Source organism: Myxocyprinus asiaticus, chromosome 6 (genome assembly GCF_019703515.2).
Source record: "Myxocyprinus asiaticus isolate MX2 ecotype Aquarium Trade chromosome 6, UBuf_Myxa_2, whole genome shotgun sequence".
Classification (NCBI taxonomy): Eukaryota; Metazoa; Chordata; class Actinopteri; order Cypriniformes; family Catostomidae; genus Myxocyprinus; species Myxocyprinus asiaticus.
Window position 1 is genome coordinate 12636472 of NC_059349.1, and position 20308 is coordinate 12656779.

Below are 20308 nucleotides of genomic sequence, written 5' to 3' on the forward strand. Positions count from 1 at the left end.
TTGTTGGGAAAAAACTTTTTCTTGTTTACAAACATTAATATATCTTACACATCATATACTATATTAATGAACTTAATATGTGTGAACATAATCTGGATCTTAGGCCCCATTTACACCTTGCATTAACATGCGTTTTCGGTGATCGCTATCGGATAGCACTTAACCACTTTAAATGACAGGTGTAAATGCACCCAAGACGCATTGTGAGCAAATTGTGATCGTATCACTGAAATCACATTCGGAGGTGATGAGAACAATATCCCATGAATTCCATTGGAATACACTTTGAATATCTCATCTCACTTGCGTCACTCTCTACTTTTCTAATCACTATGTGGTTCGCTTGACACTCACATAAAACCAGGCTTCATTTGTTTCAGATGAGAACAGGGCTCCAGACTAAAAAAATTACCTCGGAGCCATTGGCTCCTGAACTGAAACATAAAGGAGCCAAATGGCTGTTTTTAGTCACCAAATCACAGAATTGATCGATTTAGATTGCTGTTCAGAAACAAGATAGAAAGCCGAAGAAAAGGAAGACAGCTGATAACCCATTAATTGGTGGTTTAATGAACAGAATATTAGTGCCCGACCGATATATCGGAGTTAAGCGGTGCGGTGTTAAGGGGTGTCTTCTCGGTAAGCTGCTAACTAGTTTGTGAAATACATACTGGAAAGTTAATAATCAATGACCCCATCATTTTCCCTTTTCAATATAACTAATATAACGTTAACCCTGACCACCATGTCACTCATGTTTATCACATCTGTTTGCTGTGTTAGCAGCAGTGCAGTCTGTCAGTGCAGTAGTTTGTCAGTGCAGTCAGTAATGTAGCAGATTGAAAGGAAAACATCAGAGCATCTTTTTGCAGCTCAGCAGACAACAGTGCGGTGGTGGATTGTGTCTGTTGAGTGTTGATTTCACACTACGTTGTTACCTAGTTGGTGAGACGCAATGCTGGTCCATCTTTTACTCTCCGTGACAACGAGCTTATAGCTAACTAACTAACCACGTAGCTACTTTCATAGCTTGTCAGCTGAGTGGAAGCTAATGTGTAAACATGTATTCACCAAACTGTTTTGTTCAGGATTCACAGTTTGGTACCCCCTTCAACCGAACAATTCCAGTCATTGCATTTATAAAATGTAATATTTAGAAGTCTGGTTTTCCACCGTTGAAAGTTTCCCCTAAACTTGTATATCAGAATACGGTGTAACACCACTGCTGCTGATTATCTCTTGTCTCGGCAAGAATGCTTCTTCTTTTACAACCTGCCCCAAATTGACTGGCAGTATTAAAATAGTCAGCATTTGACTGATACTAAACAGTTCTGATGTTTATTTAGCTATTTATTTTATTTTATTTATTCTTTATTTTAATGGTCAGCATTCGACTGATACTAAACAGTACTGATGTTTACTTAGCTATTTATTATATTTTTATTTATTCTTTATTTAAATGGTCAGCAACTGACTGATACTGAACATACAGTACTGTTGTTTACTTAGCTATTTATTGTATTTTTATTTATTCTTTATTTTCTCAGTGTTCATTTATACAATTTGTTGACAATGTATAATAATAATGTCAAATATTCTTTGATAAAAAAGCAGCCTTCTGAGTACCTTTGTAAAGTCATATCGGTGCAAAATTGGTGCACAATCCACACAGAAAATGTCTGTTTTCATTCCAGCTCAAAAATTAACTATATCGGCCACCATATCGGTAATCTGTGAATTGTCCCCCTCTAAAATCGGTATCGGTCTCAAAAATCCCATATCGGTCAGGCTCTACAGAATATATTGATGAAAAGATACGTTTGCATTCCCTTTTGTCTCAAATGTTCACACCCCTTTCATAATTTATACAAATATAAGAGAGACATTTTTTATTTATTTAGTACTGCCCTTCAGAATCTACATTACAGATATTTACATATAGTAGTGTGTTGCCTTCTTTAGCATCAATGAATGTTTGCACCTTGTGTAATAGTTGTGTACAAATCGCTCAAGTGTTCTAAGTGTCAAAAGCTTGATCTCAAATAAATAAATAAATAAATATATATATATATATATAATTTTTTTTTAAATATTGCCTTTGTCTTTCTTTACGGATACCGGATGGCCCAAACACAAGACTACAGGAGTGCAAATTGAAAGAAATTCCAGATGCAGTTTATTGTGCTACTCCAACCCCAATCAATAATTACCAGAAGAAGAAAAAAAGTGGTACACAATACGGGACTTTTAATTATAAAGAAGCCCGAAATACACTTGGGACTCTTTTTTTTTTTAAATGTCTGCGCTCACAGTTTTGAGCTCACTGACGGCTGATTCGCTGAGAAAGTGAATCTGACTCAAACTGCTAACCTGAGCTCCTGAGTTCAAACCCCAGTTCTTTTCGGGTGATTCATGAAAAAGACCCAGTTCAAAAGACTCATTTGTTCGACTCTCTCGTGCTGGGTTTGTTGTTGCATGCAGTGTAGCGACTAGCGAGCTCATCACAACAGAACGGGTGAAAAGCGGTGCGAGACACACTGGTGGTGTGTGCTCTTAAGATGTATTCAATAACTCTCAAGATGATATCTGACGAAACCACATATGAACGCACACAACATGACTGTCGCCAATGGCAACTAGATGTTAAATTATTGTCGCAATCAATTATTTTTGGTCGCATTTGCAACCATTTTAGTCGCAGTCTGGAGCCCTGTGAGAAGCATATTTAGCTCTTACAAACTGCAGAGCACGAGATGAATATTATTACTTTTGTGTTGGCGAACCGAAATTCAGCTTTGATGGCTGCCAAACAAATTTAAATCAAGGGAAAACCCTGACTGTTAAAGTGGTAGAAAGCATTTGAATTATCCCTCAATGTTTTTAAAATTTGCTAAAAGACAACGTTCTTAAGGCTGAAATTTTGTATCCACTCGCTGTCGTCAAGCGTGTGGACTTGGTCCCACCACTCTTGACTTCTATGTCTTAGCTACACTTCTCGTCTGACCGATGTTGAAATCATTAAAGCTGTGCTTACCATGGCAGCAGTAAAAAGTCATTAAAAAGGGAACCCATGGCACACATACAGTAAGTGAAAGCGATCAGCAATGGAATAATTTGAGTTTGAGTGGGAGATTAATGTAAACACAGATATCAGGTACAAGTTGTGTCAGCAGTGAATGTAAACAGGCGGGACAAAAAAAACTGGATCTGTGCATTAAGTCTTGCAGTGTAAATGCAGCCTTAGTGTCAGCAATGTGTTTGTGCGCCATCTGTTGAACCATCTGTTGCACCAACTGGGTTCAAGTATAGGCACTCTTGACCATTTCATGCCTGCCTTTAGTGTCCATTTCTTTTGGCTTAATGCTTCTTAAAGACTTTTTGGTAGTAATGGATTAGTCTAAATTAATTAGTTACTATGAACTTCATCACAATAACAACATTTTTGTTTGTTATTTTAAAAGAGAGAAAAAGATGTCATTATGTAGTGCAATGGTTCTCAAACCGGTCCTAGAAGCCCCCTAGCAGAGCATGTGAGCGAAGCGGAGCGGTGTGACACTCCGCTCAATAACCCGCTCCATGCGTGTGCGCTCCGCTCAACCGCTCACGGCCCAAGCAGACGCTCCACTCAAGTACCGCTCACGCTCACCGGTAAAAAAGTGTTCGATCAAATCCCACTCCGACATTACATTTCTCTGTAGTATACTTGGTTCCAAGCACGTACACAGGGGGTAGCTACAGTGGCCCAAGCAACTACCCCTTTGCCCACATGGGCTGAGGTGCCCCTCTGGGCGAAATATAGACTATAGGCTGACATTTATTAAATGATCAAATGATTAGTAATGTACACATCAGAATTTATGTAATTGTATTGTTGTGTTTTCTTTTTTAATATAAAATCTCGCTGTTTATTTTGGACTGGTTTACAGCGGCTGTTAGACAGTCGGGTTTACCAGACCTTCCTTATCATTTGTAATCAGTCAAATATTTCTCTGTTAGCACATATGTCATCAACATCTTCAAATAATGCCTTAAAAAATTCAGTTCTAAATTACCTTTATTTACTTTAAACAAGTCATCAAACACACCTCTACAAGTGTTAAAATATATAAGCGATGGCGCGGAAACTCGCATATGTGCAAATTTGCGCTTTTCAGTTTAAACTGGACCCGAGTGATACAACCGACCCAGAAAACTACAATCTTTTCAACTTTAAAGTTTGTTTGAGTCGTTTATGGCAATAATTAAAACATGGACTGGTACCAGGAAATACAGGTAAAAGTGAAATTCATAATTGTTCTTCAGTTGTCTCCACGGAATGATTATACAGTAGATTTGATACATTCATATGTTTCTGATTTAATGCTATCAGACTTTAAAATGAGCAATTTCTCTTCCTAATTTTATGTTCGGTTTTAAAGGGTTTATTAAGTTATCCAGAAAAGAGCAGTAAATGTTTTTCTCTTTTTCAGTGTTGTTGCTTTATTAATATTCCCTACAATTTAATATGTACGAATTGTATTCAATATAAAGGACTGTGGTTAATTATATAATAATTATTATATTAGTACATACCAAGTGCCCCCTTTGTTTTTCCTTGATATTTTTAAAGCATTATAAAGTGAATCTGGACTTTATATGCACCAAACGATTATGTCTTGTGCATGCACCCTTTATATGTACAGCAGGGTTTAACCATGGATTTAACAAATAAAAAATATTTGTCCTGCATAAAGTGAGATTTTGTCCAATATACTGTATATGTAACACAGTTCAATGGAAAGGAGGCAGCGAGAACCGGCTTAACAATATACATAATAGTTTAATAATAAACTTAACCAAAAAGACACAAGCATAAACAGGTGTCGGACAGCTGCCCGTAGCTCTCTCTCTCTCGCTCTGCTGTACCCGGTCGGCCTTATCCCTCTCGGGCTTCATCAGCCTAATTAGGGGCCGGGGGTGCGGAATCACGACCCGGCCCCGCCCTCCGCCCTGCCACATTCCTCCCTCGTTCTCTCAGGCCGGGGAGCCCCCGGCATGACGTACATACCCCCCCCCCCCCCCCTTTCCCTGGGGGGGAGGTGTGCCCTTTCGCCCCGTCTGCCTAATGTCCAATCATTTATAGCTTTTTTCTCTGCGCATGAATGCAGCAAGTGATGTCGAAGATGTTAACTGCAAACACTAATCTAGAATAATATTTTTTTTTACATTTCACTTCTCGTTAAGGTGTGGATTTGGCTTTGGGAAACTGACCAGCAGTTATGTGCCACTTTATCCCAAAGCAGAAATCGAAAGCAACAATCGGTTGATTAAGTGAGATAATTCCACTATGAAATTCTCTATGTGAGAGTGGAAATCTTTACCAATAAAATGCTTAATTGTACAATGAAGGCATGAAAGCAGAATGCTGTGCCTGCGAATTAGGACACACTGATCTGCAAGATCATACATGTTTATTGGTTTTGATGCAGGGGTTTTTTGTGTGTGTTCGCCGAGATTCAAGGAAAAATGCTTTGCCAATATACTGTATTATTAAGCTTACATATTCAATTGAGGGTGCTCTAACATTCACAACCCTGCAGAACTGGGCCTGCATCTAGCTGCCAGCTGCACTGACATGATGGCAAAACAACAAGAGACCTTACTTATCTATTAATTTATTATCGAATAGTAGTGTAGCCTACTAGCTCACCTTTTGCTGCACTACCATCGCATAGCACATCCTCGTGCTCTATGGCAATGTGACACGTACAATTCCAAAAGGAATATTTGCGTATTCTCACGGTCTCTCCACACTCCCTTTCAATTTCCTCGTTCTTAGCTTTGATTTATACTTTGCATTTATTTAGGTTATAAGGTTTGCAACTTCACTAAAACAATGTTAGAGCTCCATAACCTCAGGCCTATTGCTTGTTTCGCAGATTCCCAAACCAGCATATCACGAAGCGCATTCTGGGTTGAGCGAGCGGCCTGAGCGAGCAGAGCAGAGTCTTCAAAAAGGCGCTCTCCGCTCAGGTGGAATTATCACCGCTCATATGCTCTGCCCCCTAGCACACAACATTTTGCATGTCGCCCTTTTCTGACACACCCAATTTAATTCTTAGAGTCTCCACTAAGGAACTGATGAGTTGAACTAGGTGTGTTTGATTGAGGAGACATCCAAAATGTGTAGTGTTGGGGGGCCTCCAGGACAGGTTTGAGAACCACTGATGCAGTGAACAACAGTGATGTGGCATTGTTATATTGAACCTTAATTATTTTTGATCACTCTAACAAACAAAACTCCTATTAAATTGTAAAATTAACAATTTACAGACATCATGATTTAAAAAAAAAAAAACTTTTTGGTGTGATTTTTGCATTATCGACTTTGCATTATTAGATTGCATTAGATACATGTTTCTTTATTTTACACAAGCTGTTGCTACACTTTTATTCAACATTTAATTTCATTAAACAGTGCTTAGATATCATCTCATATTTACGATATTACAGTATTTGTTTTACAATTGAGACTTTTATGTGGCACAATTGCTTGTGTCTGCTGGACAATGTTATGGAGTACTGTTGTAAAGCCATTAGTCCCAATAGCGACATGTATATTCGACATTTTATGAAATAATTTTGAAAAACTAAAACTCCCATTGTTAATTAAATAAAGTTGGAAATACGAGAAAGCTTCTCGTTGTGATTTACCTGACTTTTTTACTAATTATCCGTGACTTCCATATGAATCTTTGGCAGATTCACTGTATTGATCTGATCTGATGATCTGCAGAATCAGATACCTTAATTCCTGTGAATAAACTGTGAGCTAAACTTAGATCCAAGTGCAGTTGAAACATGGGCTGTCTCAAAACCTAGGGAGCTGCCTACTTAGACTGCATTGTGAGCATTATAGGCGCGTCAGATATCGTGGCCAGTCAAGTTTGGTTGTGTTGATTTGTGAGTCATGAATAATGATTCGCATTGTGTCGTTTGACGCTTTCGCTTCGTCCACCGCCAGTAGAGAGCGGCAGAGCTATATCTAGGGCAAAGGTATCGGTTCAAAGAGTTGACATAATGCACTTGAAATGTACTCTACCTGCGAGTAGTGTTCCCGCGCTGGAAATACGCAAAGGTAAATAACGATAGTTGAACTAGACTCGGAATGTTCCAATGTCACCTCGGCGGGAGGGGTGTTCGTCTATTAATATTTCACCTCTGCGCGCAAAGAATCCTTAATGTGGCCTCGGATGAGTGAACATTGTGGCTGGAGATCATTATAAACTTAAGATCATTCTGCTTTCGACTAGAAGTGGGTTCAGAGAGCTGATCTGCAGATAATAGGAGAACGAAATATGGACGAAACTACTCTGTAGAATTTAACAGTGAAGAGTGTCCAGAGATTATTTTGTGGAGAGACTTAAATTGAAGAAAGTGATTCTTGGTCAAATCACCAGCTACTGTTTTTCTGTTTTAGAGTTGCGGACTTGCTGAAGGCATGCTGGAAAAACTTGAACTTGATGATGAAGGTAATTTATGCTCATCTTGCGAAACCATGTACTAGACGTCTAAACTATATTTGACTAATTAGTTTTCAGTGTCATCCTGCTTTTAAATATTGGTTTGGTGTATGTAAACTTTACACTTTGTACTGCATGCCTTTGTTGATATAATGAACTAAACTCTAGGCTATATTTGGGAGGAATTGCTTGTTCAACCAGATCTTAGTTGAACTGCAACATTTAAGTATTAGATGAAATAGACAATTTATGCCAATATTTGCAGTATTATTTTCATTTGCATTTTGTGACTGCATTCAGTTCTTCCCTGTTTTTAGCTTCTGAAGAGCCAGACAGTGACATTTACATGCGCTTTATAAAATCCCACAAGTGCTATGACCTCATCCCCACCAGTTCCAAACTAGTGGTCTTTGACACTACACTACAGGTAGGCTACATTTCCACTTCCTGCTGATGTCCAGAGCATGAAAGCAATGAGAAAGGCCTTACTAAAGCTTTGTTTACAGTAGCACAGTCATTAAAGGAATAGTTCAAAACTGAAATGAAAGTTCTGTCATTATTTACTCGTTCTCCCCTCACATCTTTCCAAACACGTATGGTTTTCTTCCTTCCATGGAACACAAAGGGAGATATTTACTGTCCACGTGTTTTCCATATAATGAATGGGGACTTGGGCTGTCGAGCACCAAAAAAAAAAGTACCCTAGAAGTATCATAAAAGTAGTCGACCTATGACCTACAGTTTTCCTTCTGAGTTGTATGGAGTACTCTTATGATACTTCTATGTTGTTTTTTAATTGATAACCCAAGTCCCCATTCATATTCATTGTATGGAAAAGAGTGTCGAGACCAGTATATTCTTTTACGTTCAGTACTTTCAACACATCTCCTATTTTGTCCCACGGAAGTAAGTCAAACAGATTTGCTAACAACACTTTTTTGGGGGTGAAATATTCCTGTAAGTCATGCTTAGGCAAACTACGTGGTGATTTGGTTACTTTCTTTCAGTTTTGTTTCACAGTTGTAGTTCCAGCACATGATTTCCAAGTCACTGTGGTTAAAGTTTCATCATTAAATAAATCTAAGTTGGTGATTTAAATGGATGGGGTCCCTTTGAAGTGGACGGCGAGCAGTCATAAAGCTGGGTTTGTCATGGTTAAACAGTAATCATGTGCAGGTATGTGCAGTTATTAGGTTTGGGGAGCAACACACCCATATAACTTCTTAACCTTTTGACTTTATTCTGACTGAGGGCAAGTTTTATAGGCTCAGAGAAGAGAACTTTCCAAACTGGAATGTTTATGATCTTGTTGTCATGCATTGACTTGTATTCGGGTGAATGACACCGTGTCATCATAAAATTTTGTGAATGAAAGTTTCCAAAAGGATCAAGTGTTGTTCCTGTTTGCTTTGTAAACGTATACAAAATTTGAGTGGGGAGTTTATATGCCATAAATAGAAGTAGCAAAAGGAAGAGGTAGTTTCGATCTGCCTTTTGTATTGAAGGATTAACAAAAATAATGGATGAATGGTTAGGTGCTCTAAACTGGAGACTGAAAACCAATTTTCGTAAGAAATGTTGCACCAAGGGTCCAAAATTAATAGTCGCCAAGCGTCAAATGTGAGAAAAAAGATTGGCTTTGGTAAGTAAATAAAATGTTTCTTCCAAGTTGGCCAGAACTATATTGGGAACTGCAACATTACATGGTTTATACTGAACTTTGTAAGAATGAAAGTCTGACCCTTGCTGAAATGATGTCAAAAATGTATGTCATTAAAATACAGTTTCATGGCTTGTAGAAAATATATATGGCCAGTAAAATTCACTTGCCATTGGCAGGTGTGGAAAAAAAGTGTACCCAACTCGTTGTGTCCACTGTGATTTTTAGCTCCCACCACAAATTACTCTAGAAATGCTTGTATGCTATCTGAAAAAAGCATTGTTTTGTGAACCCTTTGTTCTCTTCTAGGTAAAGAAAGCTTTCTTTGCCCTGGTTGCTAATGGAGTTCGGGCTGCCCCATTATGGGAAACAAAAAAGCAAAGCTTTGTGGGTGAGAAATCACACACACATGCTCTCACCTGCATTTCCTTCATTGTTTTCACTGGAGTTTTTTTTTTCTTTCTTAGTGTAATTTTTCAGTCACGAAGAGAGAAAATGTTTAACTTGTATAATCATGCACAGACTAATGTGATTAAATGCTCAGGGTTGGGGTTTTTCTTTGTCTTAAACATAATGCCAAAATACTTAATCAGTAATCGAAAATATATTTTGAGCAATGAAAACATTGCTTCAGGGCATTATTTGTTCACCTGTAACATAATTGGAAATGCATAGATTAGGTAGCTAACCATAAATTCTTGGTTGAAATTGGTTGGCTGCTTCCTTCCGTCCTGGATTTTCTTGTTCTTATTGAACTATTGTTAGATACATGCAAAAAGAAGATCTTTCAGGTTGGTTTATTTTTATTACTCATGATATGTTTCCTCATTAGGAATGTTAACCATCACAGATTTCATCATCATACTGCACAGATACTACAAGTCGCCGCTGGTAAGAGTTAAGACACCACGGAAAATCAAATACAACCCCATAACATTTCTGTTCGGCTGGTCACTTGTGATCTTGCTTGGTAGCACTGGTTTTATGTCTGATCATGGAGGCATTATAGAATATTAAATAGAAGTGCCAAATCTGAATTGAGCTTTTGGCATTTTCTCCTAGTAGACCCAGAAGTTGAGCTGCTACATTCAGTATATTCACAATACTACAGAGTTCATATTACTTATTTTAAGTCATGCTCTATTTAATATATGCCTCAGGTGCAAATATATGAGCTGGAGGAGCATAAAATTGAGACTTGGAGAGGTAAATATTTTTCATTTCAAAGAGTTTTACCATGGTGGCATTACAAATGAGTACAAGCCATGTCTAATAATTTACCTATATTAATTTTCCTTATTCATTAAGGTGTTTTGATTCGTATTTTCTGCTTTTGCCAACAGAACTTTACCTGCAAGAAACTTTTAAACCTTTAGTCAACATATCTCCAGATGCAAGGTGAGACATTTGCCCCTCATCATATTTTTGTAGAGAGCATTTTATCTCATTCTTTGCATGATGTTTTTGGGAACATTCTCCTAATTTGAAACAAAATCACCAATACTTTCACATGACTCAACCCAGCTATTATCTTCTCATTAGGGCTTGCAGAACTGTTTTAATGGGGAAACCAAGTGCATTTAGTGTCTTGTAACTCTTTTCTTTTTTGTTTTCTAGTATATTCGATGCTGTTTACTCACTCATCAAAAATAAGATCCATCGTTTGCCGGTGATCGATCCTGTCACAGGAAATGCCCTGTATATCCTCACACACAAGAGAATCCTCAAGTTTCTGCAGCTCTTTGTAAGTATAGGAACATAGAACCACTTCCTTCAAATTATTGGTCTTTTATTCATACAATTATCATACTTTTTTTTTAATAAATTTTAGTTATCACTCTGGAACCCACACACCCTGCCCACTCCCTTTTTGAACCGGTGCTACATAGCACTCAGTGCCAGGACAGTTTTTACCTTCAGGCAATTTTCCACATGAACAATTAAACTGCCTTCAGGACTCCCATAGTGCTATAATGTATAAATTTGTCATGTACATATGTAAGTTCAGTCATATTTAATTCAATAACTGTACATACCCCTACCTTCTACCTTGCACATACTGTATATTACCACTTGCACATGTACATACGCCCTTCTGTGTTATATGTCCTATTTTATTTATTTATTTTTTGTACACTGGCAGCCAAAAGTTTGGAATAATGTACAGATTTTGCTCTTATGGAAAGAAATTGGTAGCATTCAACTGATCACAATGTATAGTCAGGACATTAATAACATGAAAAATTAATATTACAATTTGAAAAAAATGTTCAGAACTTCTTAAACTACTTCAAAGAGTTCTCATCAAAAAATCCTCCATGTGCAGCAATGACAGCTTTGCAGATCTTTGACATTCTAGCTGTCAGTTTGTCCAGATACACAGGTGACATTTCACCCCACGATTCCTGTAGCACTTGCCATAGATGTGGCTGTCTTGTCGGGCACTTCTCACGCACCTTACAGTCTAGCTGATCCCACAAAAGCTCAATGGGGTTAAGATCCATAACACTCTTTTCCAATTACCTGCTGTCCAACGTCTGTGTTTCTTTGCCCACTCTAACCTTTTCTTTTTGTTTTTCTGTTTCAAAAGTGGCTTTTTCTTTGCAATTCTTCCCATAAGGCCTGCACCCCTGAGTCTTCTCTTTACTGTTGTACATGAAACTGGTGTTGAGCGGGTAGAATTCAATGAAGCTGTCAGCTGAGGACATGTGAGGCGTCTATTTCTCAAATTAGAGACTCTGATGTACTTATCCTCTTGTTTAGTTGTACATCTGGTCTTCCACATCTCTTTCTGTCCTTGTTAGAGCCAGTTGTCCTTTGTCTTTGAAGACTGTAGTGTACATCTTTGTATGAAATCTTCAGTTTTTTGGCAATTTCAAGCATTGTATAGCCTTCATTCTTCAAAACAATGATTGACTGATGAGTTTTTAGAGAAAGCTGTTTCTTTTTTGCCATTTTTGACCTAATATTGACCTTAAGACATGCCAGTCTATTGCATACTGTGGCAACTCAAAAACAAACACAAAGACAATGTTAAGCTTCATTTAATGAAACAAATAGCTTTCAACTGTGTTTGATATAATGGCAAGTGATTTTCTAGTACCAAATTAGCAATTAAGCATGATTACTCAAGAATGAGGTGTTGGAGTGATGGCTGCTGGAAATGGGGCCTGTCTGTTTGATTTGATCAAAAATGACTTTTTTCAAATAGTGATGGTGCTGTTTTTTTACATCAGTAATGTCCTGACTATACTTTGTGATCAGTTGAATGCCACTTTGGTGAATTAAAGAACCAATTTCCTTCCGAAACAGCTAAATCTGTACATTATTCCAAACTTTTGGCCGCTAGTGTATGTCTATTTATACTCTTACCTTGTTTTATATTCTGTGTTTCACTGTAATGTTCTGTGTGCACTTGCTTGTTTCTCCTATCGCCAAAAGAAATTCCTTGTGTATGTGAGCACACTTGGCAATAAAGCTTATTCTGATTCTGATTATCAGCAAATCAAAATAGCAAAAGGTCACTAAAACTGCATTTCCCCATGTACTCACAGTATATGTTGTGATGTTATAGGTGTGTGAGATGCCTAAACCAGCATTCATGAGACAGACTCTAGAGGAACTGGGCATTGGCACATACAGCAACATAGCTTTCATTCACCCAGACACACCCATTATTAAAGCATTGGGCATCTTTGTGGAAAGAAGAGTATCTGCCCTGCCTGTGGTGGATGTTACAGGTAAGAACACATTTTCCTAAGTTCTGTCTGCTCATTTATATACCACAGTCATCTTTCATTCAAGCCTGTGCTTTGTCGTAAATGCAAAAACATTTAAGCACTGAGAAGTCTGGACTACATCCATTTTTAGAAACATGTCCAGTGTACACTTCTTTACAGGTCAAATTCACTTTATCTGTACTTTGCCTCTTTTTTTTCTCACAGGAAAAGTTGTGGACATTTACTCCAAATTTGATGTCATTGTAAGTTTGTAATTGCCTTAATTTTTTGAGCTGTAACAACTACGTAATGCAGCTTTTTGTAGTACTGTACTTTGCTGTAGGGGACTGTCTCACTTTTTACTTTAATATTATTTACAAAACAGATACACTATGTTGAGCAAGGAAATGTATTTGTATTTAATAATAAATTAAATGTATTTAATTTGTAGTGCCACCTAGGAAAATCAGCCACAACATTAAAACCACCTGCCTAATATTGTGTAGGTCCCCCACGTGCCGCCAAAACAGTGCCAACCCGCATCTCAGAATAGCATTCTGAGATTATATTCTTCTCACCACAATTGTACAGAGTGGTTATCTGAGTTACTGTAGATTTTGTCAGTTCGAACCAGTCTGGCCACTCTCTGTTGACCTCTCTCATCAACAAGGCATTTCCATCCACAGAACTGCCGCTCACTGGATGTTTTTTGTTTTTGGCACCATTCGGAGTAAATTCTGACTGTTGTGTGTGAAAATCCCAGGAGATCAGCAGTTACAGAAATACTCAACCCAGCCTGTCTGACACCAACAATCATCCATGCAATTATCTAATCAGCCAATCGTGTGGCTGCAGTGCATAAAATCAAGCAGATACGGGTCGGGAGCTTCAGTTAATGTTCACATCAATCACCAGAATGGGGAAAAAATGTGATCTCTGTGATTTGGACCGTGGCATGATTGTTGGTGCCAGACGGGCTGGTTTGAGTATTTCTGTAACTGCTGATCTCCTGGGATTTTCACACACAACAGTCTCAAGAATTTACTCCGAATGGTGCCAAAAACAAAAAACATCCAGTGAGCGGCAGTTCTGTGGATGGAAATGCCTTGTTGATGAGAGAGGTCAACAGAGAATGGCCAGACTGGTTCGAACTGACAAAGTCTACGGTAACTCAGATAACCGCTCTGTTCAATTGTGGTGAGAAGAATAACATTTCAGAATGCTATTCTGAGATGCGGGTTGGCGCTGTTTTGGCGGCACGTGGGGGACCTACACAATATTAGGCAGGTGGTTTTAATGTTGTGGCTGATCAATGTGTAAACAGATCTTGGTATACACTGAAGTTTAATACTTAGTGTATTTACTGTAGTAGCATATAATGTATTTATGGTTAGGGTGAAATTGTAATTGACATGGAGATACCAGTTATGTGTTGTCGTATAATGCATTGTGTCTATATGGAGAGGTTGCTATTGCATTGCATTGTTCATTAGTGTTATGGGTGTGTGTAGAACCTGGCTGCTGAGAAGACCTACAATAACCTGGATATCACCGTGACTCAGGCTCTGCTGCATCGCACACAGTACTTTGAGGGGGTTATGAAGTGTTACCGGCACGAGACTCTGGAGACAATAGTGGACAGAATCGTCAAAGCCGAGGTGCGATTTACTTAGTCATTTCTTATTTCTCTCTTCTAGTTTGATTTTCACTCTTCGCTTTTTCTGCTAGTAAGTGAATATAACCACAAGGGGAAATACATTTATAGAAACATTCCCCGGTTATTTTTTAGCATAATGTTTTTGGACTGCTTCTGTGGAATACTATTTATTTGACCCCAGACAATAATTTTGACCTGTCCCTCAGTGACTACATTTACATGGACACCAGAAAGTGGGTTATTGCGTGAAAGCAGTGTTTCTGTTTACATGCACTGTATAAGGAGTGAATTCTTTACTCCTGTATACATGCTGCTCAGTCAGTAAGCAGCTTTCTCCACAGCAATGTAATTTCCCTGTGAAGCTTGAATAAATAACAAACATGATATTAGAGGAAGACTTCATTTTATTCTCTGTTGCTTCGCTTTATTTCCAGATGTTCCAGAGTTGTTGCTGTGTTTGTTTCCTTAACTTACAATCGCGACCTGCAGCGGAATTGCGCTCCAACAATGGGGATTCCCTTTACGTAAAACTCCGGGATTCCCTCAATGTACAAGCGCATATACGCAAATGTGGGAGACCTTTGATATTTTACATTGATGTTTATAAATGGGTATAGTTTATAGGGCTGCCCCCGACCAAAGATTTTCCTAGTCGACTAGTTGTTGCATGTTTATGATATTAATTTAATTACTTAAATATATATATGTTGGGAGCCATCAGAAAATGGTTTGAGTTCCAGGGCTGAGAAAGAATGTTATAAGTAACATTGCTAACACTGTTCTTCATTACAGAGAAATACTAAATCGTAATAATGAGCCTTTAAAATAAAAATTTTACAAGCACACACATGATGCAAGCCGCAGCGACACCGGCAAAAGCGGTAATGATGCTGAATGTGTCGGAAAAACCAGCAAGGAGACTGTCTGAACATTTTGTTAATTTATAGAGAGAAATGCACATAGGGCTGTGCCGATAGATGATTATCTCGGGGATCGACGATGGTCAGCGTGATCGCCAATAGCTGATGCCTTTGACAATGTCAAGGCAATATTTGGCTCGTTTTCCCATGTATTAAATAATTATTATTTATTAGGCTATTATTATTATCAAATTAATATTACAAATAATTTGCCCGTAGACACAGACACACGCTTGAAGAAACACTTTATTATATTATTAAGAACAGATGACAGAAAAGCCGTCTATGCGCATGTCTGACGCGCTGATATAGAGGTGTGCAGTCTTGTGGAACATGTGCATGTAAAAGGTTCTCACTCTTTCTTTGTTTCTGTCTTCTGAATTTTTTTTTTTTGCAAGAACAGTATCATCTATGAGTGCTGCAAATGACCTCAGATCTCAGCTCAGGAGGTGCTTTGAGTTCAGTTCGCTTTATTTTCACAGAGCAGTTCATTGTGACCACAACTCTGCAGCCTATACATCTGTGATTAAAACATAAAATAATACAAAAACACGTTCACCTCGAACCATGATTTATATTTCAGTGATTATTATCATCATTATAATTATTAGTTTTACATTTATAATTGTTTTTATGTCTTAATTTGCATAATTTTCCACCTGCATGTTTAGATGGATACTTGCCTGACGGTAAATTGAATGGTGGTTACTTATATAAATATATAATTTTTTATCACTTCATTATTTTAATTGCTTTTTTGTTTCGTTTGGAGTGCAATTTGAATTTGAAATGTATTTGATTTAAGTTTTTCATTTTTTAAATAAATACATTTAATTTTCAATGCAAAATCACTAAACCAAAAATATTCACCAATCCCTCAGCCGGGTGTTGCCGATGTACAGTACTGTGCAAAAGTTTTAGGCACTTGTGAAAAAAGTTGCATAGTAAGGATGTCTTCAAAAATAATGCCATAAATAGTTTTCATTTATCAGTTTGCATCATACAAAGTCCAGTAAACTTTAAAAAAAAAAAAGCTAAATCAATATTTGATGTGGCCACCTTTGCCTTCAAAACAGACCCAATTCTGCTAGGTACACCTGGACATAGTTTATCTTGGTTGTTGGCAGATATGATGTTCCAAGCTTCTTGAAGAATTCACCACAGTTCTTCTATCTGTTTAGGCTGTCTCAATTGCTTCTGTCTCTTTATGTAATCTTAGACTGACACGATGTTTAGTGGGGGGCTCTGTGGGTGTCATGCCATCTGTTGCTCCTTGTTCTTCTATTCTATTCTATTCTGTCCTATTCTAGTCTATTCTATTTGCAAAAGTAATGTTTGAGAGTCTAACATTTATATTTCCTATTGACACACTAAAGCTGAAGATATAGATAACCATATTAAGACAAATGTTTTTTGAAACATCTTATGTGTCTAAGATTTTTGCACAGTACTGTAATTGGATATTGTGATATATATATATATCGTGAAGGAGGGAACAAAACGAATTTATTCACACACATGATGTATTTTCCCGATCAACGAAATACCCGACCGGTAGAGAATGCACAGATGAAGTAGGTTCTTTGCCAGAGAGATGTTGACAACTGTTGTAAAGCCATCTTTCAAATGTTGAACAACACACATTTTAATTGAACTTAATTGTTTTCCAGTTTCATTTGAATTTTTAGTTAAAATGAATAAAAGTTTGAAATCAAGGTGTCTTGCTTTATTGTGTAGGGTTAACCCTAACCCTGCTTAACGAAAATAACCCCATAGTACCACCTAGCGTCTAACCTGCGGAAATACGTCGGTTTGAATGTGAACACCACACCCTTGTCCAATTTTCTGCGACCAATCAAAATTTGGTCGACCAAGACTCTTCTCATCGAATAACATTTGGTCAACTATTAGGGGGCAGCCCTTATAGTTTATAGTGCACTGAACTCCCAGAAATGTTTTGTTGACTTGTTGTTTGGCTCCATCCTATGACGTTTGCACATGCGCACTCTTCAAAAAACTTTCTTAAGTGCATGTAAACATGGTCACTGTGTATAAATAAACAGAAAACAGTGCAACAGTCTGGTTCCTGAAGTAAAAATCCCATAATTTTTTTCCATAGGGAAATCAACTGTTAACTTATAAAACCTTTAAAGACAGACCTACCATGAGCTCAGGGTTGTTAATTGATGTTATATGCCTCTGTTGAAGCCATTGGTCCAGATTATTTCAACTAATTAAAAGAAAATCATGTTTAATAGAATAATTCCTAGTGTAGAATTACACTACCCATGATCCTGAAGAGAGATCAACCAATCAGAGAATCGCGGCCAACAAAATATGGCAAAAGAGCTCTGCAGCGACCGCCCGCTCACATGACACACTGCAAATGACACAACTGACTCCCGACACTCTCAAACTACTTATTTATTTGTATAAGCACATTAAGGCAGCATAAAAGTAACCCTAAGACTCCAGTGGTTTAATCAATGTCTTCTGAAGCGATCCAATCGGTTTTCGGTGAAAACAGACCATGTAACTGCTTTTTCATTTTATATATCTTGACATCTGCAGTCTTTTTGCGCACTGCGCATGTGTCAAGCACTAGGAAGTGCGATCGAGCTTGAAATCATGATCATGCCTAGAGAAGCAATGGCAAGATGTACAGTGAAAAAGGAGCTATATTTTATTCTGATTGTAGTTCATTCCCTCATGAAATGTAAGGTACACAGTCTTGTATCTTTGTCTTTTTGTCAGATTTTTAAATACTTCTTTGCTTCAAATCAAAGTTTGTAATGTTGTAATTCACCATAAGGCAGGTTGGTTTGGTAAATGAATCATGGCTTAGAAGTCATTTATGGAGAATTTTATGAAATCCCAATGGAAAAATTGAATGGGAAAAATACTTCTGGAACCAAGATGGCTGAAAAGATGGGCGGGCAATGTTGCACTCTACACTTATATTGGAAGCATTTGAATATACAACTATTACACTGTTTCCAAAGTATAACACTTACAAAGTACACCATGTGATAGCATAGTGTGATAAAATTGCTTACCAACCCTGTCTGTTCCAAGTAACATCCAAACTCATGTCATGAGCAGCTGAAAAAAGTAAAACCTGTTACTTACAGTTGGTATTTGCACAAGGATGCCAGGAAGAGACATAACTTTTATACGTGATCCTGTTTACATTGAGCCAGTTTCACCAACAGTCCACAACATGTAACCAGAAGTTCATCCTCCACCTCAAAAGTGTGATTCGCACACTTTACAGCTCAATTAACACATTTTTTACTGAAGAATTCATCAAGTGCTTTTCAGTTCAATTAAGTTCTTTAACAAAAATATGAGCCTAACATTATAGCATTTAAACGCTCAGGATCTGCTTGCCTGCTAGGCTTCCATTGCAAGTGTATTACTGTAAACACATTTGCTGTTGCAAACTGAGGTACAAATTAATTATCTGTGGTAATCGACAACATGCAACAGATATTGTCTATAGACGTTAGGTTTAAAATAACCCAGAATTTTCCTGTAAATGCGGACCTAACTGGTTAATTTCTGCTTCTGGATTTTAGTTTGTCTGCTTATTGTGTAAAATGTGTCTGTCCTGCAGGTGCACAGGCTAGTTGTGGTGGATGATAACTCCAGTATTAAGGGCATCATCTCTCTGTCTGACATCCTGCAGGCGCTGGTACTCACCCCCGCAGGTATAGACGCACAGAATTCCTAATCCCACCTTCCATTTCACTTTCCCTTCTCTCCTTTCAACTTTTCCCCGGACCCACCTCTCATCTCCCTGGACATCCTTCACATGAGTGTCCCTCTCTGACCCCCTGAGCACAGGTACAGTCATAGATATACTGTGTTCTGATTGGTGCTGCTGAACGTGTAGGCTTGTTATGATTGTGTTGAATGAAGCACAGTATGATGGCATCATAAGCAGTTGCATGATATAGGTCACTGTAATGATTTTGTATTGCACAAACAGCTTATACTATATTAGGGTTGTGCGGTTTACAGGTACTAACGAAGTATCGCGACACCAGAAAAATTAAAACAGTACGATATCATCTTTTTGCTAATTTCGGTACCATATTACAGTGTGCTGTCATTAGCAAAATGAAATGAGATGTGCCAGTTTTGAGATGAAATCAATGACAATTTGAAAATAAAATAAGAAAACCTCTGGATATGGCCAAGTGTGATCATTAAACAGCAGAAGGATGTAATTTAATTAAATAATATACAGTAACGTGAGCTGCATGCTACAGAATGAACAAGAGGCGCCGCTGTGCTCCGTCATCTGCGTACACACTCGCACAAACGCAACACTCACCACTGGTGCTTAATTTTCATGCAATGTGTTTAGAGTATAAACGAAATCATGTATCAAATAATCAAATAATAGCCTATTCTGTTATATTTCTCACAAAAAGCACCATGGTAATACACTTGTTTATTTATTTATTTTCAGACATGTGATAACCCCATGTTTATTACAGCTGTCAGAGTAAAGCCATGGTATTTTTTAAAGTACCTTGGAGTACCATGACAGTATCATGAAATATGAACATGATCAATCATCATGGCATTACCATAGTAATGTGGTGCACGGTGCGAAGGCGCGATTAGAAAGTGCGAGTGCAAGGCGATCGACTGTTTCACGAATGCTATAGAGTCCTTGAATAACATATAACGTGAGTAAGGGCATCTGGTGGAGTTTTGGTGCCTCCCTAGGGTATGTTGGTGCCCTACACAGACTGCGTAATATTCGTATAGGGAGCTGCGGTACAGTGGTAGCCTAATGGTATTTTTCTGAAAGTGATTAGTTTAATGGCTTATTAGTT

General features: G+C 37.9%; 2 protein-coding genes across 6 annotated transcripts in view; one reads left to right on the plus strand and one right to left on the minus strand.

The window, feature by feature from the left end:
• bcl2b (BCL2 apoptosis regulator b) overlaps nt 1-20308 on the minus strand; it is a 215793-nt gene that overhangs the window by 65263 nt on the left and 130222 nt on the right. The window lies entirely within an intron of this gene.
• Nucleotides 1-20308, plus strand: part of prkag2b (protein kinase, AMP-activated, gamma 2 non-catalytic subunit b) — a 60039-nt gene that overhangs the window by 34019 nt on the left and 5712 nt on the right. For 4 of the 5 annotated variants that reach the window (XR_007897507.1, XR_007897508.1, XR_007897510.1 and 1 more), the window contains 11 exons: nt 7460-7511; nt 7820-7929; nt 9472-9553; nt 9995-10053; nt 10323-10368; nt 10506-10560; nt 10780-10906; nt 12737-12902; nt 13107-13144; nt 14393-14539; nt 19075-19304. Coding sequence is in view for 1 of the 5 variants with exons in the window: in XM_051700842.1 (XP_051556802.1) it covers nt 7460-7511; nt 7820-7929; nt 9472-9553; nt 9995-10053; nt 10323-10368; nt 10506-10560; nt 10780-10906; nt 12737-12902; nt 13107-13144; nt 14393-14539; nt 19075-19168 (976 nt within the window). In the remaining 4 variants the exon portion in view is untranslated. The remainder of the gene's footprint in view (nt 1-7459; nt 7512-7819; nt 7930-9471; nt 9554-9994; nt 10054-10322; nt 10369-10505; nt 10561-10779; nt 10907-12736; nt 12903-13106; nt 13145-14392; nt 14540-19074; nt 19305-20308) is intronic. The other variant, XM_051700842.1, reaches the window with a different exon arrangement.